This window comes from Numenius arquata, chromosome 8 (genome assembly GCF_964106895.1).
Source record: "Numenius arquata chromosome 8, bNumArq3.hap1.1, whole genome shotgun sequence".
NCBI lineage: Eukaryota > Metazoa > Chordata > Aves > Charadriiformes > Scolopacidae > Numenius > Numenius arquata.
In genome coordinates this window covers 32,884,356-32,911,114 of record NC_133583.1, presented here as the reverse complement: position 1 = coordinate 32,911,114, position 26,759 = coordinate 32,884,356, and the positions used below count along the sequence as shown (strand labels likewise).

Below are 26,759 nucleotides of genomic sequence, written 5' to 3'. Positions count from 1 at the left end.
GTTCACCAAGGGTGAGGCAAGCCATCCCCAAATGGGGACTTCCTTCAGCTATCATTGGGGCTTGGGTAATTTTCAAGACTGGATGATCTTTTTGTCCCTGTAGTTAAGGAATTGTACTTGGATGGATTCTTTAGCTTGGACCATCCTGGAGAGCACTCAGGGAATCATTGCATCATCATGCTGATCTTCTTCACCATTCTCTGTGGAAACCTTGACTGTGAAGGATGATTGACTGTATTGTCCTTATTTTTATTTGTATCTTGCTGTTCTTTATCTTGTCAATTGAACAACCACCATGTCATCAACTTATGAATATAATTTCGGAAAAAGGCAATAGAACAAACCGTTGGTATTGCGTACACCATCCTTAATTTGCCCATGCTGCCCTTGGGTGGTCCACCTTGCTGGGACATGGGCTGCTACTGAGAACCTCTCCTGGCCACTGGAACACTGGTCACCTGGCGGGATGGGGGCACAGCCATCTTACAGTGGCTGCCGCCCGGTGGGGACAGGTGGGCTTGGCTGTCACGCACACCCCAGGTTACCCCAGGCTCCGGGGAGACCTTATAGCGACCTTCCAGGACCGAAAGGGGGCTACAGGAGAGATGGGGAGGGACTCTTTTATCAGGGCGTGTAGTGACAGGACGAGGGGTAACGGTTTTAAATTGGAAGAGAGGAGATTTAGATTAAATATCAGGAAGAAATTCTTTGCTGTGAGGGTGGTGAGGCACTGGAACAGGTTGCCCAGGGAAGCTGTGGATGCCCCATCCCTGGAGGTGTTCACGGCCAGGCTGGATGGGGCTTTGAGCAACCTGGTGGGAGGTGTCCCTGCCAGTGGCAGGAGGGTTGGAACTCAATCATCTTTAAGGTCCCTTCCAACCCAAACCGTTGTATGATTGTGTGGCACTGCCCCTCCGGGGACGAGCCCGTCTCCCGGGACAGGCCGCGAGCTCGAGGCCGCCGCTGCCGCGGGAGCGCGGGGCGGGGGCGGAAGGGGCGGGCGCGGCCCGACGCGGCTCGGCGGCGGTTGGCGGGGCCGGTCCGCTTCCTGCCGCTGAGGAGGGGCCCGGCGGGGTGGGCTCGGCTCGGCGCGGCTGCTGCGGGACCGCGGCTCGGCGGCGGAGCCCCTGCCCGGCGTGAGTTGAGCGGGCAGGGGGGTGGCTTCCCGGGGCTGCGGGCGGCCAGGGCGGTCCCCCCTTGCCCCGCCGGTGCGGTGCCGGCTCGGCCGCGTTGCCCTGCCCGGCTGCCGCCGGGGCAGGGCCGGCAGCGGCGTGTGTCGGGAGGCCGCCGGGGCGCTGGGCCCTCCGCTGCCGGGGCCGGTGGGGGGGCGGCGGCCTGGGGGAGCGCGCCCGGTTCCTCGTCTCGCCTCCGTCTCCTCCTGCGGGCCGGGGGTCCGCGCCCCTGCCCGCCGCTTGCTGTCGGCTGTCAGCCTGAGGGCTTTAGGGGAAGGGGGCAGGAGGGGAGCGGTGTCCCTCCCGGAGGAGGAGCGGCCGCACACCTCGGAGAGCCTGCTTGTGCCTGCCGGTGCTCCAGAGGCAGCGCCGCCACGTTTTGTTGGGAAAACCGTCGCTTCGCCCAGTCGCTGTCCCGCGGAGAACGCGAAATCGAGGACCCTGGACCAAAACGTGTCCCCCGCCCCCCCCTTCTGTCCCCTCCCCGCAAACCCCCACGACTTTTAATGTGGGTTTTAAGGGGATTAAATCTGATGCAATCAGGGGTCTAAGAATAGCGTCCTCCACGTTTCCCAGCATGTGCGAAGTGCTCGGCAGGGCTTTTGCAGCGTGTTCCTGCAGGCGGGCAGTTGCGGAGGTGCTGCGTTGCGGCGGGGGCGCCCGGTGTTCCCCGCGGCTCTGGCTTTTCCAGGGAACCCCTCGGCGCTGGTGAGAGAGGCTGGGCAGTCCTAGCTCGTATTTAAATTGGGATGCGGTGCCCTAACCGGGAGGAATTGGCTTGCTTTATTATTTGCGTGAAACTATGAACCTGGGTAGTTTGCAGCTGTGGAGGACAGCAAGTCTGAGCTTATTCTTCATTAGCTGGCAAACTGCTCCGTTTGTGCTTTCTGTGATAATGTACCTGGAGAATGTTGCCTATCAAATAAGGTGCTCGTTCACGTAGCCAAATAAAGCTATAATCATATTGTAGTTTAATTTAAATTGTGCCAGAAGTATTTTATTATTGTTGGATGCAGGGCTCCAATCTGACAATCTCAGTCTTCCAAAAATGATTTTATTCTTCCTAAATTTAAGTTTTTCTATTTTAAATATGGCTTCTGTTTATTTTAAGAGTTATTCGGTCTCATTCTGTCATTGCGTTTCCTGTAATTTCACTGATTTCCCATTTCTCACTCAATTTCTGGATGGGAAGAAGTCTGTGAATATCGATATGGAAGCAGAACACCCTTCTGTTCTTCTAATACGTGACAAAAAGTTAGGCTTACTGCTTTAAATAATGATTGAATTAAATTTATTCCTAATTGAATAGTCATTAAATATTAAATTGGGATGAGTGCTGCCCTTGTAAAAAGGGTTAATGAACATTAGACGTAGAAGTTGGTGGTTGAATATGGAAAGCCTGTGCAGTTTGCAACTGTTATTCCTCTCAGAAAAATGAATATTTGGAGGGGAAGTATAGTGAGCATCAGGCAGCATCATTAATCTTTGCAGATGTAGTACCATTATTAGCATCCCTCTTACCTCTGGGGCACATAGTTATCTTCAATTTCCAGACACAAATTTTATCTTATATCAAATTCTGGCTCTGCAGTGTAGCTGTTGAGCAGTGCTGTGCTGTTTATTAGGTGCCAGCCTGCCTTAAATCTCTGGTAAATGTATAAGGGAGAGATACCTCCTGACTTTGAGCAAGGATTGAGAGCGAGCACCCTGTTACTTGAGATATTTTTTTCCTTTGGTAGAACAATTTTAAGGATTCAGGGAGGCAGACCGTTTACTGACTTTATGATGTGTGTGTTCCGTTTGCCTAAAGAATCATTATGCAGCAGTGATGAAATTATTTTTAATGATTATATTTTCTTCTGCTTTATTCTCTGCAATCCAGACATCGTTAATCTAGGCTGTGAATTTTATAGCTGGATAAGAACTTGAAGGCATATTAATACCTGGATCTGATCAGAGCCAGACTGAAGAGAGGAAAGAAGGTTCTCTTGCTTCAGAATATCACCTTTTTTTTTTTTTTTCTTTTGATTTTGAATCAGGTCTTGAAGCATAGGGTGAAGGTTTCTCTTCACGGTGCATGGACGGAAAGCCAATGCGCAGGTAAGATATAAAAACCAATTGTCCTCTTATCCAAATATTAATCATGCGAGTTGGTTTCATAAATGCCTAGACCATAAAATGTTTGGGTTTGTTTTTTTTAAAGGCCTGGCTAGGAGAATTAGAATATAAAGCGTTCATCTTTAGTCCTTGCTTAAGTGTATTCTTAAATGTATTTAGTTTTCAGTATTTACAAGACCAGATGTCTTTAAATGAGTATGCTGTTAGGAAGACTATGGAAGACCAGTTACCATCATTCTCCACACACACACATACTTGCCACTTTCCACATTTACTATCATATTTAAAATCCAGTATTTAATTACTTAGGTATTCAAATTGTGTGAAATAAACTGCTTGGGAAAAAAATTTAAACTTGATTTCTAAGGGTCATTATTTTTCCCTTGACTAAAGGAGTTCAGTCCTTTTGATGGAGTGAGGTCTTGGGTGAAAAGGAGATTTTCCTTTTCTAATTACGGATGCCAGCTGTCTCAGTTCTAATGAGCTGAAGATGCAGCTGAAGTTTAATTCAGGGGAGTTCTTGCCGTGGTTATGTCAGAAACGTTATGTGTTACATAGAGAAAAAATTGTCACAGTAAATCAGCACGATGACAGGTTGGCAAACAGGATTGTTTGCTAGTTCTAGTTGCTTTTCACTATCTGATGGCAATCCCATGGAAAAACTGAACAACAGATGTATTGCTGTGTGTGATGCAGACTGCGTGGAAGCAAAGTTTCCTGAAGTTCTTCACCTCTAAATGATGTAAAGAGAATTCATGTGAATTGCGTAGTCTGTCTGCAGTCTTTAGGATGTTGAAAGTAGGGAAACTTTTATTATGGATAATTCTGTAAACAGTTGTGTAAGAGAAGGAAAGGCATTTCACCATAGGTGAATGTGTAGAGCGTCTTCTAGCTACAGCATTTGCAGAAGCCATTAGCTTGGGTTCTCTGTTGTGAAAGGAGGTAAGAAATATAGTCATTTAAACCCTTGAAGAGTGACACTACGTTGTTTAATTAAATGAACCTCTCAAGCACAACAAAAAAAGACTGTGCTGCTGCTTCAGTTAAGCTAATGAGTAAACCTTGGGACATGATATGAGCATCACTGGGGCTATGTATTGTTCAGTATTTTTGCCAAGATAAGAAATGCGGATTAGACAATGGGGAGCTGTATGTGACTTTTACAGTGTGTTCCTTTTTTTCCAAGACAGATTAAGTAGCAGACTTGCTCTCTTCCGTCTTAGTCATTCACAATGGAGACTGTTTAAATCTTAACTAATGTAAAACCACAGCTTTTCAGGTTCTTATGTTGTACTCCATTTATCAAAAAGGTTTTGCAAGATGACATAAAATTGGTGACTAGCTTGGCTTGTATTCTTGTTTCCTCTCTACAGTGTTACTAATGGACAAATAGAGATTCTAAATTTATTTTATGTCTGCTGGTTTCTGCATGTCTTCTTCACTGAGCCAGAGAATTAAAGTCCTGAAGTTCGTATGTCTTTTGTAGGTTTGTGGCCTTGGACTTGCTGTCATGGAAGTTCTGTCTGCCATTTGGACTGGGTAGTTTTAGTGGTGGGCAACAGCACTGGGCTGAAGAAGTAGAGGTTTTCTATTGTGGTGCTCATCCCGACACTTCAGGCTTCTTTTTTTTTTTTTTCTTTTAAATTTATTTGGATAATGGATGCAGACCTTAACCTTTCAGTACCTTTTGCTTTCCCTTCTTCTCTGGCAAGCCAGGGCAGAGCATGCATGACACGTTTGATGTATTTACATGGCTTTACGTTTGAACTAACCTTTCAGCTGACCTCTATGCCTAAGTGTATTGTATTGCTGCAGTCTAGCCTGACAAGCACGGCTCTATCATGAGCTGTGGACTTCCATTGCTGAATATGCTTGCATGTTTTAAGGGCCTCTGTGTGGATGGTTAAAATTTCTGTTTGTTATTCTACTGCGTCTCCTAGCAGAAAATGATAAAAGGTTCCTGATTGGATTTCGGGCTTACAGATCTTTCTATGAAGTCCAGCTAAGCAGATGGTGGAGCACTTCCTTTTATCCTTTTACTCAGGGCTCTGCAGCCATTTAATACCGCATGCGAGGGTCCTGTCAGATATTGCACGAAGAGGGGAGTGAGACTTGGTCAGTACCGTATTAGTAAATGTGGTGAGTTGGTATTAACTGTGTACAGCATACAGAGGATGGGAAGTACAATTTGAACAGAAAAGGCATTGCAGCTATTCCTGTCAAGATTATAGTGGAGAAAATGCATTGATGTTCAAACAGGATTTATCTTGCATTAGAAATGAAGTGATAGTTGGGGCAGGCTATTCTTTCTTGCTGTCAGGCAGCAGCAAGAGAAGATTGTTTTGCTGAAGGTAGAAGCAAGGCAGAGGAGACCTCTCCAGTGAAGGACGTAGTCCCACAGTACCCGAGCAAGGAGGGCAGAGCAAATCTGATGACCAGGGTCAGCCAAGGGTCTGGTGCTCATCAGGCAAGTCTGTAGTGTTGAGGAAGGGCTGATGTCGAGCCGGGAAATCAGTCCAGCAGATCGATATCGAAGTACGTGAACAGGTACAGGTGTGTCTTTACCATAACTCATGCCAGGCACGAGGGCTTGAGAAGCTCCCAAGCAAAGTGGGGATGCCCTCCTGGCTCTTTCTCACCCAGCTCTTTCCTGGCAGCCCAATCCCAGGTTACAGCAGCGCTGTATCAGAGCTGGCCGGAGCACAGGAGCCAGACCCTGCTGAGGGGGAGAGGCTGCAGATCCCGATTGTGTGTTTAGGGCTCTCGTATTCGCTCAGGAAGTTAACCAATTGCTTGGGCATAGCTCTTGCCCAAGACAAACCGCAAAAGGCTTAGCAAGGTTATGGAGGACTCCAATAATGACCTCGTCTTTCTGTGTGTGGACATCCTCATTCTTGATTAAATGGTGGGTTTTTTTGGGTTTGGTCTGTGAAAATGAAACTAAACAATGTATATAGGGACATACACAACATATTCTTGCCGTTCTCCTTTTGAGTAATGTAAAATAGCATTGCAGTCAGGTTTATGTTCTTGTCTTCATAACTCAGCCTCATTGAGCACAAATACCTAAACCTTGCTGTCTAGGTAAGAAGTCAGTGACATTTTTACTAATAATTAGGCTTTTAGCTAACTAATTCCTAGAGTATTGGTTGCCACAATTAAACATTTACATTTACTTAGTTCGCAGGGTGGTGGTGGTCATTTCTGTTGCTGAAGGTTTCACCTTTGGCTGGGCCAAATCAAAGATCCTTGTTCTAGCCGTTCTGTAATGAGTATAGGAAATATTTTCTTTGTGTATGCATTAGATTCAAAGCGAGGTGTTGGCAGAAATCACTACTGGTTTGGTTTGTTTTCTTCATTTGCTACTACTGAAATCCCCTAGAGCAACCTATGATTTTTGAATTTAAGTCGATGTTTTCAGCCTAAGAATTGTTCTGTTTCGTAGGCCTTAGGTCAGCCTGTTGTTTTCTGCTGAACTGTATTAAAACTTGCTTGTAATATCATGCTAAAACATAATCTTAAACAAAAATTGCAGGCTTCTCTGATTGGAGAGTTAAGAAGCTCTGTGACCATATCGGAGAGTATTTTTCATAGATATGTATTATTAGATATTTTTTTGAACTTTGGAAGAAGCTGCTATAAGCTCTAAGGATGGATATCTCATAGATGCCTGTGTTAATGAATAAAGTTTAGGGAACTGGCATAGCTGAATAAAATGGAGGCGAAGCAGCCTATTTATTTAGCTGACTTAGTGTTGCAGGCTGCCTGTGTTCCCATTTGTACTTTTCAGCAGTATGCTACAAAAACTGATCCTTTGTCAGCCCTTTCTTAATCTCATTGTATTTGCTGATTTCCCCAGCCCTGCATTTTGATGGAAGCTAATCCTAGAATATCTGCATAGCTGAGTGTGAATCTTTTATCGTTGCATACACATTTCCCCTCCGATCCTCAGCCCTTCTTAATCACCCTGAGTATTCAGGAGCAGCTCTTAGCTTTGCGTGTGTGTGGAGGGAGGCAGCTAGCCTGCCATGTGAGAATCAAGTGCTGCCTTCTGTCTTTCGCACCTCTAAGCTACTGACTCATCATTTCATTCTCTATGCATATATATGCATAATACGCATATAATGCAGTTAAATTATTATCCTCGTGGAGACACATGCCATCAGATGGTGTCCTTTTAATTCACACTACTGTGCCTAGCAGCAACCCACAGTGCTTAACATCAAGCATCTGGTTTGATCCAGTACAGAAATTCCTAAGCCCATTGATCATTAGCTTCTGCATTACCCAGAGATAAGTTGTGGATGAATTGCAAGGGCTAATTTGATTATTACTCTCTTTTCCATCCATTCAGGTTTCTTTAATCATTAACGAGCACTTTGTCTCCTGGAGGAAGGAGGCTGGATACAATGCAGGCACTCAGATAAACGCTGATGGGAACTATGCAGGACTGCCTCCAGTTCTTACTAACCAGACTCATTTTCCCTTAGTTAATTTAAAGATGTGTTCAGCAGAGTCTCATTTGGGCAGAAAAATCCTGTTCTGTCCTGACTAGGAAGGACTAAGACTACTGCCTAAATCTGGCCAACTAATCACATGGCATAAGATAGTCCACCTCATTGGTCTGTGTCAGCAAAGAGTCTTGGGTGGTGGGATTGACAAGGTGCACTCTATTCCTTGTGGTGGTATATATATCTTTTTGTTGTTAGAATCTGTGCCAGTCCAAAAAGCTCTTTGAGATCTGGTCTAGGGCTGTTTTTTAGTGGGAGTCGTCTTTGAGGAAAGCCTACAGGCATAACAGAGGGATTCTGCTTTCCAAAAGGAGGTCCTGTCGTGGACATAGACTGTCTCTTGTGATCTGTAGTTATGTGAAATGGGTTTTTATTTGAAGACTGCTTGTTCTGTGCTTAGATGCTTTGACTGACAGCCTGGTCAAGACAAACTGTCCAAAATTATTACAGTAACATGTGTCTTAATAAGGCTTTTATTTTTTTTCTTTTTTTCTCCCGGGGGTTGGTTTGACATAGCTTGAAACCCCTAATGCACAATAAAATCCATTTGGCTTGGGTAGCAAGAGCTAGACTCTACAGGGGGATTTCTGTCACCACCTTTCTCCATCTCTTGGTAGAGGTATTAAATTACTTACCTTCTGGCCTGAGCTGCTAAAGACTATGAAAGTAAGCCAATTTGGTAAATTAATCTTTAGCCAAGGTTTCTTGGTTTTTTTGTGCAGGGGTACCATTAAACTTAGTTTGTATATGCTGCTGTGAGGAGAGCTTAACTGCATTGTTTGTGAGGAACTTGGCAGAGCTTTGAAAATGGTTGTCAAGCCCCACAAGGTGAATTTGGGTTGTGAGGGACAAGAGTGGGTGGAGGAGAGCGAGAGGCAGTATAACAGCAGAAGGATTTGTCAGAGATGTCAGAAAAGGAGAACAGTGATGGATATAAAAAAAGGTGGAGTAGGGATAAAAAAACCAAGGCATGTAAGGTGCAGAGGCTGAACAGGAGCCAGCAGCAAAACCCAGAGGGGAGACCCAGCTGGATCTGTGTAACTAAGATATGAGGAAGAGGTAATGGTCTGAAAAAACTGAATATGATGATCAAGGAGAGGGTGTGGGGGGAATGGGAAAACAGGCTAAGATGCAAGTGAGTAATTCGGACTGTTGCAAGAGACTGGTTTCCCTGTGGTTAGAAAGTGCATTTGACATAATAATGAGAGGAAAATATGTGAGTTATTTTTTTTAATTCTTTCCTTCAAGAATGCTGCAAAATACATTGAGCGCTGGCAAAGCAAAGTTAGCTTTCTTTTTAACTCTCAGTATGAAGAAAGTGGGGTAGCAACAGCTCAGAAATGCCAGTGTACCAGAGAAGCTGGTAGTGGATGAGATGTACTGGGTCTTTTATTATGTCTCCAACAGCCTGTACACTCACTGGATAATTCATAACCATCAGTATTCTGATATTTTGCTCAGTATGCTTTAATTGCTCTTAAGTGATGATTTTCCTTTGAAGTGGGAAGAGGCAATAGTTTCCAATATTTTGTTTATTTTCGTAGTAATTGATATGTCACTGGTGCTGATGCATCTTTTAATAATTGTGCATATGATACGTGGCAGAAGTTCACATATGCTCGAAACATGCAAAATGGCATCTCAGTTACATGCACACTGATGTGCTTATTTAATCCGGTTGCTGAAAACAGAGTTGGGTTTAATTCTTCTTGTTTAGTGCTGATTTCAGTCATAACGTGATAGTGAAGCCTGGGGTGTAGGCAGATGTCTCTACAAAGTGAGGTATGAGATGTGTCATCTTGGTTCATCCCTGCAGAACTGCAGAAGGGCTCGGGGCAATACTGCATTCCCGTTCTCTCGAGTTAGTAGCATACATGGTGCAAAGTGTGATCCGTCAGCATTGTTGTGCTGCCATGCAGACGGGTATTGCACTTAAACCACAACAGAGCTGATGTCTGCTTAGGGATGTGAGGGATAAAGGAAAGGTATGAGAACTTTCCTAAAGAAGTACATAAGATAGCTAGAATGTTGCACGCGGAGCTGGGAAGATAGAATGTTTTTCCTACCCTGTGCCAGAAACTTGATTTATATATTCTCAAGTTGTTCCTCGTCTCTAAAGTTACAATCTTGACTTTATTTTTTTCCTTTTTTGGTAGGCTGATAGTTTGATTGTTTTGACTTTTTCTTGATTGAAAAAAGTTTTTAGTCTGCCATTTTTGGGAAAGATTAACCTTCTTTTGTAACATGTCAGGGAGGGTGGGTTGAGTCAGAAGCCTCCATAATTCAAAACTATCTGAAGAGGTGATGGTTAAATGGATATTCTGTGAACCTGAAAGATACTTGTGGAAGGCTGCAGGCCATATTAAGTTACGGAAGTCTGTGTGACAGTTTAGTGTATTCAGATATCACGGTGATGAGTGACCTTAGAAAAAAATATAGGTAGAAGAAGAGAAGTTTTGTTAAATCCTGCAGCTGGATTTTTTTGCAGTGGAAATCCATCTCCAGCTCTGTTAAAACTCAAGTGACAATGGGTAAGTCAGCTAATCTTCTGAGCTTTGAGTCACTCTCTATGAAATGGGGATAATACTTCTCTACCACACAAGGCTATTACGAGGTTCAGTTAATAAATATGTGTAGTTGGCTATTACATCAGTGTGTCATAGAAAGCATATAAAAATAGGTATAAATATAAGCCTGTTGCAAGTTGGCATTTGTTTACTTCTAGGTACACTTTGGTTTGAGACGGATTCTTCTTTCATGTGATCACATGCTTGTTTCCACGTTCCAGCGTGGAGTTACAGGCACTGCTGGTTTTGCACTCGTAATTGGTGCGAGCCCTAGAGCTTTGGCTGGCAGTTGCTGGTGGAGTAGTTGATGATGGTCCTGTCTTATGGCTTCCTCCGCTGCAGGTGTGCAAGTACTCGACCAGGAGAGACCGGAATGGATGTGACTAGCCGTTGCACACTCGGAGATCCCAACAAGCTGCCAGAAGGGGTGCCGCAGCCCGCTCGCATGCCCTACATCTCTGACAAGCACCCTCGACAAACTTTGGAAGTCATCAATCTTCTCCGGAAGCACCGGGAGTTGTGCGATGTGGTGCTAGTAGTTGGTGCTAAGAAGATCTATGCCCACAGGGTGATTCTGTCAGCCTGCAGCCCTTACTTCCGAGCCATGTTCACTGGGGAGCTGGCAGAGAGTCGGCAGACAGAAGTTGTGATCAGAGACATCGATGAAAGGGCCATGGAACTGCTGATTGACTTTGCATACACCTCTCAGATCACTGTGGAAGAGGGAAATGTCCAGACCCTGTTGCCAGCTGCTTGCCTTCTCCAGCTGGCCGAGATCCAGGAGGCCTGCTGCGAGTTCCTTAAGAGACAGTTGGACCCTTCCAATTGCCTGGGCATCCGAGCTTTTGCTGATACTCACTCGTGCCGTGAACTGCTGAGGATTGCTGACAAGTTCACGCAGCATAACTTCCAGGAGGTAAGAAGCTAGTGTGCTGGAATCATGGTGTAAAACATGTGAATATGTCCCGTGGGAGCCGGGGCAACTCATTTTGTGCTTCCTTCCAAATCCTGCCTTTACATCTGCTGTGAGCCCTAATGGAGATGAGAGCCAGACGCTAGTTGGGGAAGAAAGAGGGAAGAGATGCTTGCAGGACTGCATTGCACTGGTGGTTTGTATGTGACCTGCAGCATTTCTCCTCCTAGATTTGTATGGTGAGTACTACATGGAAGGCAGGGTTGCAGGTATAGTTGGAGTTGAGTGTTATATCTGACATGGCTACACGATGGTGTGACATTCCACTCTCCTTTCAGAAATGATCTGGATTCTACATCATTGAAGGGGACCAGACTGTGTTAAAGGAAGGAGAAAACACATCAATAGAACAAAAAAATTATGTTGATTTTAGGGATTGGAAAAGTGTGTCTGCGTGTGAGCATACAGCTGCCTCAGTGAAGCCTTCAACTCCCTTGCTGTAGCAGAACTAGGGATTTGCATCTATTATTAAGAAGAATTTGTTTGAAAGTAATTCACGTGTAATTTTGTAGCTGACCTTTAAAAACTCAAGTCTCTCTTCCTTTGTTAAATCTGCCTAGATTATTTTTTTTGGGGGGGCGGGGAAAAAATTACCAGTAAGTGGTTCAGGGAAGGATCAGCATAATAATGAATTCTGTGAGCAATAGTCTGAGAAGAGTGGGTCTTTACTAAACTATTACACCCAGATGCAGAAAGGAGCCCAACACTTTTAAGTGGTGTCTTTCCTGAGCCCTGGTTGGAAGGGCAAGAATTTGCATGTGTTCTGGAAGCAGCCACTCTCCTAGGAGTGTGCTCAGCATGGTCTGTTACCCTTGCCTTTTCCAGAAACTGCACTCTTCCATCCCTTGGAACAGGTAGCCTGCTGCAAAGAAATCCCCTCTCTCCGCCTGCTTCGCAAGTAGATCGTTTCCAAAGGGGGTAACTCCAGTATTGACTCCTGATGCTAATTTAATTTCCCCAGAGAAGCATTGGTATGCAAGTGCTGTGATTGATTGCAGCTTGCCATCTTTTTTTTCCCCCTGCAGGAAATAGTTTGGAATTGTATTAATTTCAGTTAGGTAGTACTTAAGAAAATTATGAGCAGAAGCAAGCACAGTTGAACTTGACTGTTAGACACATTGAAGACAATGCTTGGTATCTAGCTGTACACACATGACATCAGTTTACTCTAAAAGTTGCAATTAAATACCTCTTTCCTAACCATAAAGACTAGAAAGTAGAATTTGCTGTTTAAGATCAGAGCTTGTTTTTTTGTAGAACTTGGTGATTTCCCAAAAGCCCTACGTTTTAGCTGGCCATTTCATGTGCTCTCTGCTTGCTCCGCACTCCTGCTTTTTACTTTTTTTTTTTTTGGGAGCAGGATGGTAACCAGATGGTCTTTTATTTTCAGTGCTTGGTCGTTTTAATGGTTAAATCTGTGCTCTTCTCGTTAATGCATGAATAGGGCATGCTTGCAGGCCTCTAAATAACTTTTTAACAATGTAACAATTTTGTTTTAAAATGTTTTAGTATTAATACATGCAGCTGTTAAGGGCTGCCTGCTCTGGGTTTCTTTTCTGTTGCAGTTCTTCGAAGACAGCTTCCTGTCTTCGTTATGCCTCTTAAAGCACCTAAAGGCAAAAGTTTTGGATTTGAGAAACACTCTTCTCAATGGTGATGCAAATTATAGTTGACTTAACTGAATCATGGCCCCTGTAAAGCAATTGCTTACATTAGAGCACTATTTCTTTGGCCTGGGTGGGTTTCTGTGTCCGTTTCAGTCCCCTGGGAGCTTTGCAGCTCTTCATCCTTAATGTTCACTTCTTCTGCTTCTACTGTTTCTCTGCAGACAATGCCAATGGTGCTGCTTTTTGGGATTGTATTCTGTTCTGCTGTTATTTTCCATCTGGAGAGTGGATTGGTAATCCCTGATGGAATCTAATGATTTGGCTACTTAATCATCCTCCACTCTGGAGGTTGAGAATTGATAAAAAATTTGCTTTTCTCTGCAGAGGCTGTCATCGTTCCTCCAAGCTGGTAAAAAGAAATGCGAGATGGGAATTTCCTGAATGGCAATATAAAATATTAAGCACTAGGCATCGGGCCAACCCATGCAGTTACTTTGAATGCAGTCTGAATTGCTTCATGTCCTCTGCTGTGCTAACCTCTAGTTCTATTAATTTTTATGTGTATTGCTGCATTACATCATTAACTTCTTGGTAAAATGTTTTTCCAAGTTTTCCATTCCCCTCAATTTAATTTGTTGCCTAAAACCCCTAGTGAATCTTGTGCATGCAACGTGAAAGGGTTCCATTAACAACTCCACTGTACAAGAACAGCCTTCGCATTTTTTTTGTTTGGGCTCTGACATCTGTGTGAAGGGAAAAAATATACTTAAGGATGAACAACTTGTACTTTGTATCAACAGACAAAAATTGCACTCCATATTGTACACTCTTGATATTTATTCTATCTGTTTGTAAAAGCAGTAATACACATCAATACTGTAGAGGAAGTGAAGCCCATCCAATTCTTGTTTAGTAAGCAAGTCAGTCAATCAGACCATTAATATTAGTCAGGTAATTATTAGTGTCCTGATAATTAAGCCAAAATAAGGCAAAGCTTTTAAAATAATTATTTGTTTTACAGTGTAAACTAACAAGTAGCATAGTAGTAATAATGGGTTCGCGGAAGTGCTTCCAGTATTTTGAGTTTTATGAGGCTATCAATGCAACTGGGTTTTCTGAAGGTGAAAGGGACAGCCTGGATGACCATCTTTAACTCATAAATTTCCAGAGCCTCTGTTTTCAGAGTCTGAGGCTGCACTTACAAACTGTCGGGGTAGGGTTTAGACATAAGCTAGCCTATGCAGATGGGAGGGAGACTAGGGAAAAATGCTGGTAAACATCTTTAATGACCAATCCAGTTTTTTTTTTTAAGGCTGAAGAAGTGTGTGGGCTAACCTTCCTGTGGCTCTTACTGCCCCTAAAAGCCCATGGGATCCTAGACCAAAGGCTGGTAACTGATCTCATTGTCTGTTGTGTTCCTTTTAACTATATTTGCTGTTGTAAGTACTTGGCAATTTTTGTATATTCAGTCAGTGCTCTTAATTAATTTCTTTAGGTAGTTAAAAGGACTGCACAAGCTGACTGCTGTTGAGATGATAGTGTCAAAGAATGTATTTTTCTTTCACTTATGCTGCAAATCATAAAATAAGTCTTGGAATCCAAATGAGGTCACAAATGATAAGGAAGAGCCAATATTCAGTTATTTTCTGTCACTGAACCTGAATTTCACTGAATTTTTTTTAGAGTTGGAAGGGACCATAAAGATCATCTAGTCCAACTCCCCTGCCAAAGCAGGATTGCCCAGAGCATGTCAGAGCATGTTACTCAGGACTGCATCCAGGCGGGTCTTGAAAATCTCCAAAGAAGGGGACTCCACAACCTCCCTGGGCAGCCTGTTCCAGTGCTCTGTCACCCTCACCGTAAAGAAGTTTTTTCTCATGTTTGAGTGGAACCTTCTATGTTCCAGCTTGTGCCCGTTGCCCCTTGTCCTCTCACTGGCAACCACTGAAAAGAGTCTGGCTCCCTCCTCCTTCAACCCACCCTTCAGATACTTATAAGCATTGATAAGGTCTCCCCTCAGCCTTGTCTTCTCCAGGCTAAAGTTTAGTCACAGCTCTCTCAGCCTTTCTTCATAAGGGAGATGCTCCAATCCTTGAATCATCCTCGTTGCCCTTCGCTGGACTCTTTCCAGTAGTTCCCTGTCCCTCTTGAATTGGGGAGCCCAGAACTGGATGCAGTATTCCAGTTGTGGCCTCACCAGTGCAGAGTAGAGGGGGAGAATGACTTCCCTCGACCTACTAGCCACACTCTTCCCTATGCAGCCCAGGATTCCATTGGCCTTCCTGGCCACAAGAGCACACTGCTTGCTCATTGTCATTTTTTTGTCTACCAGGACCCCCAGGTCTTTCTCTTCAGAACTTGACTCCAGCAGGTCCACACCTAACCTGTATCGGTGCCTAACATTCTTCTTCCCCAGGTGCAGGACCCTACACTTTTCCCTGTTGAACCTCATGAGGTTCTTCCTTGCCCAGCTCACCAGCCTGTCCAGGTCTCGCTGGATGGCAGCACGGCCCTCTGGGGTGTCAGCCACCCTTCCCAGTTTGCTATCATCAGCAAACTTGCTGAGGATATACTCGGTCCCCTCATCGAGGTCGCTGATGAATATGTTGAACAGGACTGGACCAAGTATTGACCTCTGGGGGACACCACTGGTTACAGGCCTCCAGCTTGAACCTGCTCCATTAATCATTACCTTTTGGGTCCTGTCACACAGCCAGTTCTCAATCCACCTCACTGTCCCCTTATCCAGCCCACACTTCCTTAGTTTCCCAATGAACCTCTCAGATTACAGGTGACAGACTGGGAATGCTTGTAGGGAAGCTGAGCTGGCAGTTATCAATCAAACCATTTCTGCAGTTCTCTTTATTTTGATTCTTGCATCTTTCCCATCTACTGGTATCAGCGCAGAAGACATGGTTGTGTGTGAGCTCTGTAACGTCTCGAGGCAGTTGCAGGCTGACTCACGTGTGCTGTGTGGTGTGAGCAGTTCTCCAGTGGCAGCTAAAGTCTCCGGAAAAACTTGGTCGCTATCTTGGGCACTGAAGGAATTAACGTGTTTGCAGATTGTCGGTGGCTTGAATTTCACAAGACATCAGTCCTTAGGGTCTTCGGAGGCTCTGCTTCCAGATCTCTTAACGTGCATCTGGACTTGTGCATACTCTATGTATGTATTTAGGGCAAAGAGGAAGGATCAAATAAGTCCATCTCCCTCTCCTGAAATATTTTCTGTTTTGCCACAAATCAGCATTCAGGAAGACTTTCTATGTTCTCTACAGTACCTCTTCTAACTTGTTTCTGAGACTTTTATTTTTGTGCTCTGTGTTGGATGTCTTGTGAATAGAATTTTCTCTATTCTGATACCACTTTTCAGGCACTTATTTATCACCTATGCAATGTTTTTATTTCTTTTTTATGTATTAGATACAGCAAACAAGGAGATTGATTTTTGAAGAAGGGCTTTGTTTTTCCTAAATTTTGAAAGTGATCAGTGTGTTCTGTGGTTTAACCTCTTAAAAGTGTCCTACAAAAAAACTTTGTGTAAAATTACCTTTCTATTTACCTTTATAATTACCTATCCCCATCTAAAGGTGTCCGTGTTGTGTTGCTAGGTTCCGCGTTCTGCTCTGTGCCGCAAACCCTTCACATGTGTTGATGTCAAAACAGTGATGGGTATTTGGCCCTTTGCTGGATCAGCCCACTAGACTCTAATTCAAGTGGACTGTATCCTCTTTAGAGTTGCCCTGAAGTGCTGAATGTCTGTGGCGCTTTGGCTGCTGTCTTTACTTTCTTTTTGTTCCTTTCCATTTAACCAGGTAATGGAGAGTGAGGAGTTCATGCTGCTCCCTGCCAATCAGCTCATAGACATTATATCCAGTGATGAGTTAAATGTTCGCAGTGAAGAGCAGGTGTTCAATGCGGTGATGGCCTGGGTGAAATACAGCATCCAGGAGAGAAGACCCCAGCTGCCACAGGTAATCTTGAGCATAGTAACATTTGAGATTGCTTTATCCAGGGAATGAGGGCTGTTATGGTGGTGCCACAGCAGTGTCACAGTTCTGAATGCATGCAAAGCCATAGTTATTCTCCCTGACTTCCACTTGTGTTAGGTGTTTTGCACTTTCCCTTCGTCTAGGCTGGAAGGTGCAGTGGCTGGAGCCTTCAATAGGGGCTTTGTTGAATTGTTTCCAGGTAGGACTTGCCAAACTAGATCATTCCAGTAGTCTGGCTGGACAAACCTGCCTGCATTGCTTTGAGTGTTGTATAAAAAATGGAGTGGATAAGAAAAAGCTTGTCTTCATTTGTGGTGTATCTTTAAGCTCTGCTGTTTGATTTGTGCCTCAGCCCTCATGATCTTATACTGGAGCTTGTCAGAATGGTTTTGTTGAAATACGATGCTTCATCTAAGCCAAGCCATTTCACAGAGAAGCACTCGTTCTGACAAAGCTGTCAGCCAGAAAGCCTCTGAAGTCTCAGGCTTTCTGATCAAAAGAGGTGGTGAGAGTCTGCCTGCCTCAGTGTTTCTGCTTTGGAAAGAGACGTTAAATGCAACTTTATTTAGTGGAAAGCTTTTGAAAATTGTTTTTAAAAAAACAAACTAAAACAAAAAACGCACCTCTTCTCAAGGTAGCTCTTAATGCTGTTATAACTGTGTGCCTTTTTAGGCCCCTCTGTCTATACCTACTTATGCCTCTAAATTCTAAGCTGTTGTGAAAGATATGTTACTTGTTATTTTTCAGTTACTGCACAATAGCAGTCACGTTTAAAAGAGCTAAATAGTTTACAAAGCTTCTAACTGAACTAACGTTTCAGGCATAGGTATTGACATCTGTAATTTTGTTTTCAATTGTGACCTTGTTTTCAGCTGTTAATAGATCCAGTGGATTGCCTCTTTTCGAAGATTGATTTTCTGCTAGGTATTGATATACTGAAAAGGCAAAGGTGCCATAAGATGAGCTACAATCAACTAAAATGCCAGAGTTTGGATGTGTAAATGACCACGCATGTTTGCCAGAGGAATTTTTGACTCTTTATCAAAACTCGTTAGCTACTACTGTTTTCCATTTGGCTTCTTAAGTCTCTGTGCATATATATGGTTTACCATATATGTTCTGTTTTAGGTCCTACAGCATGTTCGTCTACCGCTGCTGAGTCCCAAGTTTCTTGTGGGTACAGTGGGCTCTGATCCACTTATTAAGAGTGATGAGGAATGCCGGTAAGTCTCCTCGCTGATTTACAAAATTGGATTTCATTGTATTTGGGTGCCTTACTGGCATCCAGTCTCTAAAACTGTGCTGATTTGTCAGTGGTAAATGGGCGATATCTTACAATTTCCTCTTTTGAAACTGGGTGGAGAAGATATGCAAGAAAGTGTTCACTCTTTGCCTAATAGTCAATAGTGTGCCCTAGAAGCGTTTTTGCTCTTTCAAGTTTTCAGTGAAATAGTAAACTTTGAGTGCACAGTTTGACTGTTAGTCAAATACCCTTCAGTGTATTGTTTTCCATTTCATGTTTTTTGTTCCTCTAGTCACAGCCTTTCGTTACAGTTGATGCAGCTTGCATGGCATTCACGACCTCATTAGCACTTAAAAGTAGTTTTTCTATGTAAAAAGTCTGTACTTTTGATAACTGAATTGGGCTATGGGATTAGAGTCTGCTATTTCCCACAATGCTAGTGCAGGGAAACTGTCATTTCCTCCTCTTACAGTATGAGTCTCACCTTTCTAGTTCTGCGGAGTTCTGTATCATCTGTAAAGCACACCATTTTTCTTGTTCTTAACGTAAAAAAGTTCAGGGGATAGGCTGGCTAAACTGTTCTTTTTCTGAGTAAGCATTCATAGTGGGGAAATTCCACATTTGTGGAGGGAAGGAGGACTTTTTTTTTTCTTTTTTGTTTTATTCAAGGGTTTGGAGTATTAGGATTAGTCCAGGTGGCAAGTCATGAATGGATGGACAGTGTGAGCTGGCCAGAGCTGATGGAGAAAATATTCATCAGAAGGGTACTATCTCCATCTATTGGTGATGTGTGTGTATTTTGTATTTGTGCGCTTTTCAACACCTGTTTTGTAGGCAAAACAAATGATTGTTAAGTTCTAGCTTGAGGCAGTCTGGGTTTTTCTTTCCTGCATAGTAAGCCTGACAAATCTCGTCACAGCTTTTTCAGTCTTTATAGGAAGCACTATCTATTATTAACTCTGGCCAAATATTGATACTGGTCTACTGCTGTCACTGTGTAAATGACTTGTAAACAGCTGATGAGTATTTAGGTGACAGCGTATGTTTTAAGTAGAGCTATTCATGCACTTATGTGATTTGTGAATACCTGAAGTGCATGACTAGTGCTGGCTGCTCTTGCCATTGGTTTTGATTCATACCTTCTGAGACTGGTATCAGATGAACTTTTGGCATTAATATTTTCCTGTCTTGCACAGGGATCTAGTGGATGAAGCTAAAAATTATCTGCTGTTGCCCCAAGAGCGGCCACTGATGCAAGGACCAAGAACTAGACCACGGAAACCCATCCGCTGTGGAGAAGTGCTCTTTGCAGGTATGGGTAGCTCCTGCTGTCTTAGGTCGGGAGATTCAAGTCTGGGTTTTCTGGCAATAGTGCTTCCATAAGGCCAGTCTTTACAACGTATTTTTGAAGTGACCTGTGCATTAGTATTTGGAGATTTGAGTTAAGTTGTGGTTTCTTTGGTGCTATGAATGCCACAGTAGTTCCAAATTTACGGTAATCCTCTTGAAAATCACGTTCTGTCCTCTAATTATAATCCTCAGAATGAGTAACTTAGCCATGGGGCTACTGGGTTAAGGTTGACAAAATCCAGAGGGATTATTTGTACCAGGCACACATTCAGTATGTGAGCTCAGTGCCTTATTATGATGCTATTTCTTGTGTTTGGTTCCTACAGTGGGAGGCTGGTGTAGCGGGGACGCAATTTCCAGTGTTGAGCGTTATGACCCGCAAACCAATGAGTGGCGGATGGTGGCTTCCATGAGCAAAAGACGCTGTGGTGTTGGAGTCAGTGTTCTGGATGACCTCCTCTATGCCGTGGGAGGTCATGATGGTTCCTCTTATCTTAACAGTGTAGAAAGGTAGGTCTCCATAAAGCAAATGTGCAAAATGTTAACTCTGAATGTTTAAACCTGGGTGCAGCATCTTAAAAATTAGTTTGTTTTTCCAGTTGTGTTCTTGTTCTGCTAAAACCCTGAAACTTATATTATGTTTTCTACATTTCCTCCTGTCTTGCATACCTCTTCAATATTGTGTTGGATTACTGCTGAGCTGGGAATTCATGCACAACAGCTTGTGTCATGTTGTCCCCAGCTTAATGAGACAAGATGTAGTCTTTGGAATAAGGAAGGCATATGTAAGAGATGGGTCTGGGTATAATTGATAGGAGAAATGATGATCCTGGTTAACCTTCTTTGCAATTGCTGGGGTTTTTTTAGCATTGTTGAGGAAGGTGAGGTTACAGTAAGCATTTCTTAGATGTTGAGGGAAAGATCCTATAATTTTATTGTGGAGTGGTAATTAGAGAATTCAGGAACCTTGCAATCAGTAATACAGAAGAAGGAAAATGGGTCAGTTTTAGACCTGTGAAAGACAGAAGTCAAACAAGCTTTGTCAAGCATCCTGTTTCTGGGCGCTGCATATGGCAATCTCCATGCCTAAAAGCCACATGACTCAAGTACTCCTAGTACTCATAATCTTGGCCCTGTAACAAATCCAATGAGGTATACAAATATCTCCTTTCTCCTTGAGCCTCCCCTTCTTCCCACTTATCTCCTTGCGTACTCCCAACTTCCCAAAGCATGAACGTAGCCTTACATCTCCCACGTCTTGTAATTTTCTGCTATGCACCGTATTTTGTTGTCTCTGGATTCCCAAGTCTACCCAGTTCCTTCATTGTTTATCTCAAAGTGCAGGTCCCAGCGCTGGCTGAGTTCTTGTGTGAGCTGCAGAGAACATATAGCAGAGTAACTCTGGGTCCTGCTCTTTGCATAGATTGAAGTTACCACACGTCAGCCAGACCCTGGTAACCTGTAGTTTTATGAACCTGAACCTTTGATCTTCGGTTTGAATCATCTCAATCTGCAATTTGAACATCCTTGGAATAACACATATTGGATGCATTGTATCACTTCAGGGGTTTTATCCAATTTACAAATAGCTGTGTTGTGGTTTAAGCTCAAGATAGGCAAGTTTCACTGCCTTAGTATTTCCCAAGCATGGGAGGGTCTGAACCATACCTAGACAAGTAATTTGGGCTGTTTGGTGTGTTTTTCTAGGTATGATCCAAAGACCAATCAGTGGAGCAGTGATGTGGCCCCCACCAGCACCTGCAGGACCAGTGTTGGAGTAGCAGTTCTTGGGGGCTACCTCTATGCTGTGGGTGGCCAGGATGGTGTGTCTTGCCTCAACATTGTGGAAAGGTACTTCTTAATTGAAAAAAAAAAAAAAAGTGGGGCACAGGGAGAACAGGGCCTTTTAGAAGGTGCAGTTGATGTGTATGAGTTGGAGAGAAGGTAAGTTCTGTACAAATCCTATGGGGATTTTTTTATTTGGAGAAAATAAGGTCATCCTTCCTGCCCCTTTGTGAAGATGTCAACACTTCACTAAGCTTTGGTGTTTATTCTTTTGCCAGGTATGATCCCAAAGAAAACAAATGGACTAGAGTGGCTTCCATGAGCACCAGGCGCCTGGGAGTTGCAGTGGCTGTGCTAGGGGGCTTCCTCTATGCTGTGGGAGGCTCTGATGGGACTTCTCCTCTCAATACTGGTATGCCTTTTGCTGTCCCTTGTTGCAGTCAGCACTTGTCATCGTCCTGTTTGTCCTTAATGTCCCCAGATTGCTGTTGAATATCTTAGTGATCAGTTTGCTATGTTTTTTCTTCTTTAAACATGATTTTTGCCACACAGTAGTTCACTCTCCAGGCTTCTGAGCTTATTACCTGGTTGTGTCATTTTTTTCTTTCTTGATGCTGCATTTGGCACTGTGTCCTGAATACGGTACTTTGATCATTTGCATAACAGTTGCAAGTGCATATTTTTTCCTGCAGTAGCCCTCTTCTGCTGTAGGAAGGAAGGTGCAAGGGGTAAAACTACTGCAAGATGATAATGCAGGTCTGTTTGTAGCATTGCCAGCTCGTTCTTGAGTGAAGATGCTGAATGTGATTGACTGTGTAGGGCTGGAGATGGGAAAGATAATAAATAGCAAGCATTCTGTAGAAGAAAAGCATCAGAGTGAGAGGTAACGTAGTTCATCATATTTTTGGTGTGTGAAAATTGTAGCCTCTTTACAGCTTGAGCAAAACTTTGGATGCAGGTTCAAAAGTGGTAATCCCCCACTGCCTGCCAGCTCTGTTATCCAACGATGTGTCATTCCCTCTGCAGTGGAACGCTACAATCCCCAGGAGAACCGCTGGCACACAATTGCACCCATGGGGACGAGGAGGAAGCACCTGGGCTGTGCAGTATACCAAGACATGATATACGCTGTAGGCGGCAGAGATGATACGACAGAGCTCAGTAGTGCTGAGAGATACAACCCCCGAACCAACCAGTGGTCTCCTGTTGTGGCCATGACATCCCGCCGGAGTGGAGTGAGTTTGGCTTGATTTGCTTGTCTGTACTATACATAATCACGTGGTGAGAGCACAGAGTAGGATGTCATCTTGTGAGGTTTTTCTCTTGCTTCTTCTGTACCTTCACCTCTCCTTCTATGAGGGGAAAGGTTTGCAAAAAGTCAAAGCTCTTTAGCAAGACTAGAGAGTGAAGTGGTGGTGTTGTTGTGCCATAGACAGCTGTTTAACACACCTGAAGATGGAGAAATGGAGTTATTTAAGGGTCTTTTTTATTAGTTTTGGTCCTTTATGTGGAGTCAGCTTCTTGGCCCTGAAACAGAGGAGTTCTTTAGGTTTTTACTTGGTGAAGTAGCCGTACTTGGTATGAGATACTATTAGAGAACACTGTCAAAATTAGTACATGAGTCTCATCCTGCAATCCACTTAGGTATGTTCACCTCCTAATTCATCCAACTTGCCCCAAAGAAAGAGCTGGGAAGCTGGGTGAGTATGTGTTTAGATACAAACATCCAGCCAAGTCTTTTCATTGCCTTGAGATGTGTGTGGGAACAGGGTTTCTGGGCTTTCGCTTAGTACATCACCTCTCTTCACCCAATCCTGTGAGTATGGGGAGTGACAGCATGTTCTCATCAACTGCTAATCTTCCTGCTTTCTGTAGACATGTGGACAAAAGATTAACATAGTGTTTTAAGTAGTCAATGTGTTTGGGCAGATGCAAATGTTATGAATATTTATCATTGGATACTGGATTATATAGTAAAAAGTGGATTAATTCTGTCTGTATGTTAGTATTTCAGTGTCTGGTGAGGCAAGTATAAATCATAATTTGAGCAACTACTGGTTTTGGAGGCAGAGAATACGTATTTATTTCCATCCTCAAAGTACATAGTACACTGTCCAACACTCCTCTTTAGTTACCGATTAGGCGCTGACTTTTCATGAGCTGCTTTGCTATTTGCTTTCTATAGAAACTGCTAAACAGCTGCATCTGTATCTGCAGCCCTCCTGAGTTTTTTCTAACTTCCTCAAAGCCAAAACAAGGACCATTTGACATTGTGTTCTTGTCTTTTCTCTGTTATGCCATGAGATGTTTTCACTGGAAGTGATCTTCCTAAACCACAGAAATGTTTGAGATTTTGGTGACTTTGTGTTTCAACAGAAAGACAAAATAGAAAGGCTGGAGGCCAAGGTGTTTGGAGATGGTCCAAGCTCCAGCCCAAGAGGAGTAGGCCAGAGGCTCACATATGATTCTTCTAGTTTAAGCAAGCGTTCCAGGCTGTAGGCTGGTAGATATTCTGATGTGTGCCTGTCATACTTTGTGAAGAATTTCAGTCCAGGACATAGTAAGTTTTGTCTCATAAAGGCTTAGGTTCTTAAGTATCTATTATCATGCAAGCAGTTCTAGTTCTTGTAGCTGGTAATAAGATTATGTTAGTAAACTAACTTACTGCTTTTTCTTTGACAGTCTCTATTTTGAGATATGCATTTAACTTTTAATGTCTTGTTATTTTTTAGGCTATTTTGTGTGTCCTTTTCCCCCCAAAAAAAACTCTATTGCAGAGTGACTTTCACCAAACACGGTTATGAAATCCTTTTATTAATATTTTCATTTTAATCCTTCTTTTCAGGACATCCCAGGTAATAGGTACTATCTATGGTGGCTGTTTTGCAGGTTGGCCTCGCAGTGGTGAATGGACAGCTGATGGCAGTGGGGGGTTTTGATGGCACAACGTACTTGAAGACCATTGAGGTGTTTGATCCAGATGCTAACACATGGAGGTAACTGTTAAGTTTGTGAAGCAATCAAATAGTGACCTCCAGCTGGAGCTGCTGCCACCCAGCTGGAGCAGTCCCAGCCAAATTAGAAATGTGATGTACACCGTAGTGAAGAAGTAAGGTGTGGTAGCCACACATAACGTTCACATTGTGGGTTGTTGGCTTTCATGAAAGTGTAAGAAAGAGAATCACATTTTGAAAAAGATCCCAATATGCCATTTACCTACAGCATCCCCGTGTCTGTGACTCTAGCAGTTGAGAAACATTTTCTTGCAGATTTCTGCTTGCATTACAGCCATTGACTTGATTTTAAAGTAAATGAGAGCTTTCTGTACTTTTCCCGTCCGAGTATCCCAACAGATCTAGTCAATACTTAATGAATAAAATCTCATTGCATCTTTTGCAGGTAGGAAAATGGTGTTTAGAGAGGTTTTTGAGACCTAGAGAAAATAAATGATTTAGCAGGCTTGTTGGGTAGCAAGCAAAAGGTCATACCAAAACCTCGTTTGTTTTTAAGTGCTGCTTTTGAACATGACAAAAATGGACCACACTGAGAGACATATGCCCCTTCTGTTTATTTTGAGCGGAGTCTCTCCTGCTTCCCAAAAGAACTAAGCTTGCCCTTAGCAGAAGGAGCCCACAGTCGTGATGTAGAATTCAGCCTACTCATTTTTTGCTTTGAAGCTGAGGCTCTGATTTCCAAATCCTTTTGGAGGAGCCGAAACAGAACACTTCAAGCATATTATATTCTTTCCCTTTAAATCTGCAAGACAGCAAGTTAGAAGAATTTCATCTGATTTACAAGCAAAGAGAAGTTAATATGAAATTGCTGATCAAAACCATGTACTGAGCAGAAGGGCTATTTTCTCTGTTTCTTTTCTAGTTATAACTACACTTAAAAGCAATTGCTTGTGTCTTTATTCCCAAACCTAATTAGTATTAAAATTCAAGCTCCTATCTGTATTCTTGCTGCTTTAGTAATCTGGCAGGAGTGGGGAATAGGAAGAAATTAATGTCCTTATTCCTTCCGGCCTAGTAATAGTAGTAGATTAACCCTTTCCCTATGGGATAAGCTGTCATCAGAAGCAGTGGAGGAACTTCCCGCTGTTTGTTGAGTTATGGACCAATGCCTTTTGAACTTCTGAGGAAACCAGTTGAGTAGAGAGTAATATGTACTTCATATTCCCTAGCTGAGTGGTTTCAGCTACTTTCAGTGACAGTAACAGTAATAAGATGTCTAGAGTTAGGAGTTACTGCCTGGACCAGCATTCACAGAAGTTTAGGAGGTTATTCGAGGTATTAGCTTGTGGGGTTTTTTCCTCCCACTGCATCCAATATAGATCAACATCTGTGGCCTTCTCTTTCTTCTGTTTGCCGAACTTCTTGCTCTGTGAAGGATACTTTTTATTTGTGTAGCCTGCCCGAGAAATGCTTCTGATGCAATTCAGGTTTAACAAATTGCATTGGTAGGAGATGTTTGAAGAACTTGCTTCTCCTGTTTCTGCCAGCAGACTTCAGTGTCACAGAGGGGAATATGCAGCTGAAGGAGTAGGATGCTGGAGTCTAGAGGGATCAGATATCCATATGAAATGCAGGCACCATTTCAGTAACATATTTTGGAGAAACAGATGGTGCTTGGGATGTGTTACATCTTTGCTACATCAGCTGAATTCAGCATATTAGAAATATAGAAGAAATTAGTTGAACTGTAAGTAGCAAACCTATCCTTGCTCTTGCATTACCCAAAATGTAGCCCGAGGTCGGCTACCGCTTGCAAAGTTCCTTTCTATCTTGGGCATTACCAGACAGGGAGAAAGCAAGCGATTGCTTGAGTAGCAGAAAACTGTGGCGTCAAAATGAGAAGCAGTTTCTATTTCTGAGAGAGAAAGGCATGATCAAATACAGCTGTTTACCTTGGAAGTCTGTAAAATGACTGCTACCCAACTTACTTGTCATGGTCTGCTTTAACCAGAAATTAACAATGGTGTAATTGTGCTCGCAAGGGCTGGTTAAGTCTTTCCCATGGTAGCTCCGGGAAGGAGCTGAACCAGTGTGACCACTGAAACCTTGTCTTTGCAGGTTGTACGGTGGGATGAACTATCGGCGGCTGGGAGGAGGAGTAGGTGTTATCAAAATGACACACTGTGAATCCCATATATGGTAAGCATCAAGAGGGAGGGATACCCCTTGGTTCTCATTCCTAGAAAAACTGAAGAGACTTGTTGACACTGGACCTCTTTGCAGCTCTAGTATGCACGGTCTAGATCAAATGTAACTCTTTGCCAGTGACTCTTTTTATGGAATTATAAAAATGACTTCTGTGCGAGTGTGCCCAATGGGAGACCACGTTGTCAGACTCCAGGGAACCACTGGACAAAAGTATAAGTGTTGCTTATGTCCGTATTTTTTCTGAATAGTCTACATTTTTGAATAAACCAAACTGTAAAAGTT

General features: G+C 43.2%; 1 protein-coding gene across 2 annotated transcripts; it reads left to right on the top strand.

Annotated features, from left to right (window-relative positions):
- The first annotated feature begins 3,249 nt into the window (after positions 1 to 3,249).
- KLHL20 (kelch like family member 20) lies at positions 3,250 to 26,759 on the top strand. Of its 2 annotated transcripts, XM_074151441.1 has the most exons (11): positions 3,250 to 3,272; positions 10,711 to 11,284; positions 16,761 to 16,919; positions 18,066 to 18,160; positions 19,377 to 19,492; positions 19,857 to 20,040; positions 21,238 to 21,381; positions 21,594 to 21,727; positions 22,342 to 22,550; positions 24,205 to 24,311; positions 26,388 to 26,759. In XM_074151441.1, exons 1-11 carry the CDS (start codon positions 3,250 to 3,252, stop codon positions 26,470 to 26,472), a joined length of 1,830 nt encoding a protein of 609 aa, XP_074007542.1. In that variant the 3' UTR covers positions 26,473 to 26,759. The 2 variants fall into 2 exon arrangements, with proteins under 2 accessions (XP_074007542.1, XP_074007541.1); XM_074151440.1 differs by lacking the exon at positions 3,250 to 3,272 and having other exon boundaries at positions 10,676 to 11,284.

Excerpts from the sequence above, each read along its gene's own strand:
- KLHL20 (XM_074151440.1), top strand. The coding sequence starts at position 10,676 with ATGATGGTCCTGTCTTATGGCTTCCTCCGCTGCAGGTGTGCAAGTACT. Across the intron at positions 11,285-16,760 it reads CGCAGCATAACTTCCAGGAG|GTAATGGAGAGTGAGGAGTT; the intron begins GTAAGAAGCTAG and ends CCATTTAACCAG. Across the intron at positions 16,920-18,065 it reads GAAGACCCCAGCTGCCACAG|GTCCTACAGCATGTTCGTCT; the intron begins GTAATCTTGAGC and ends GTTCTGTTTTAG.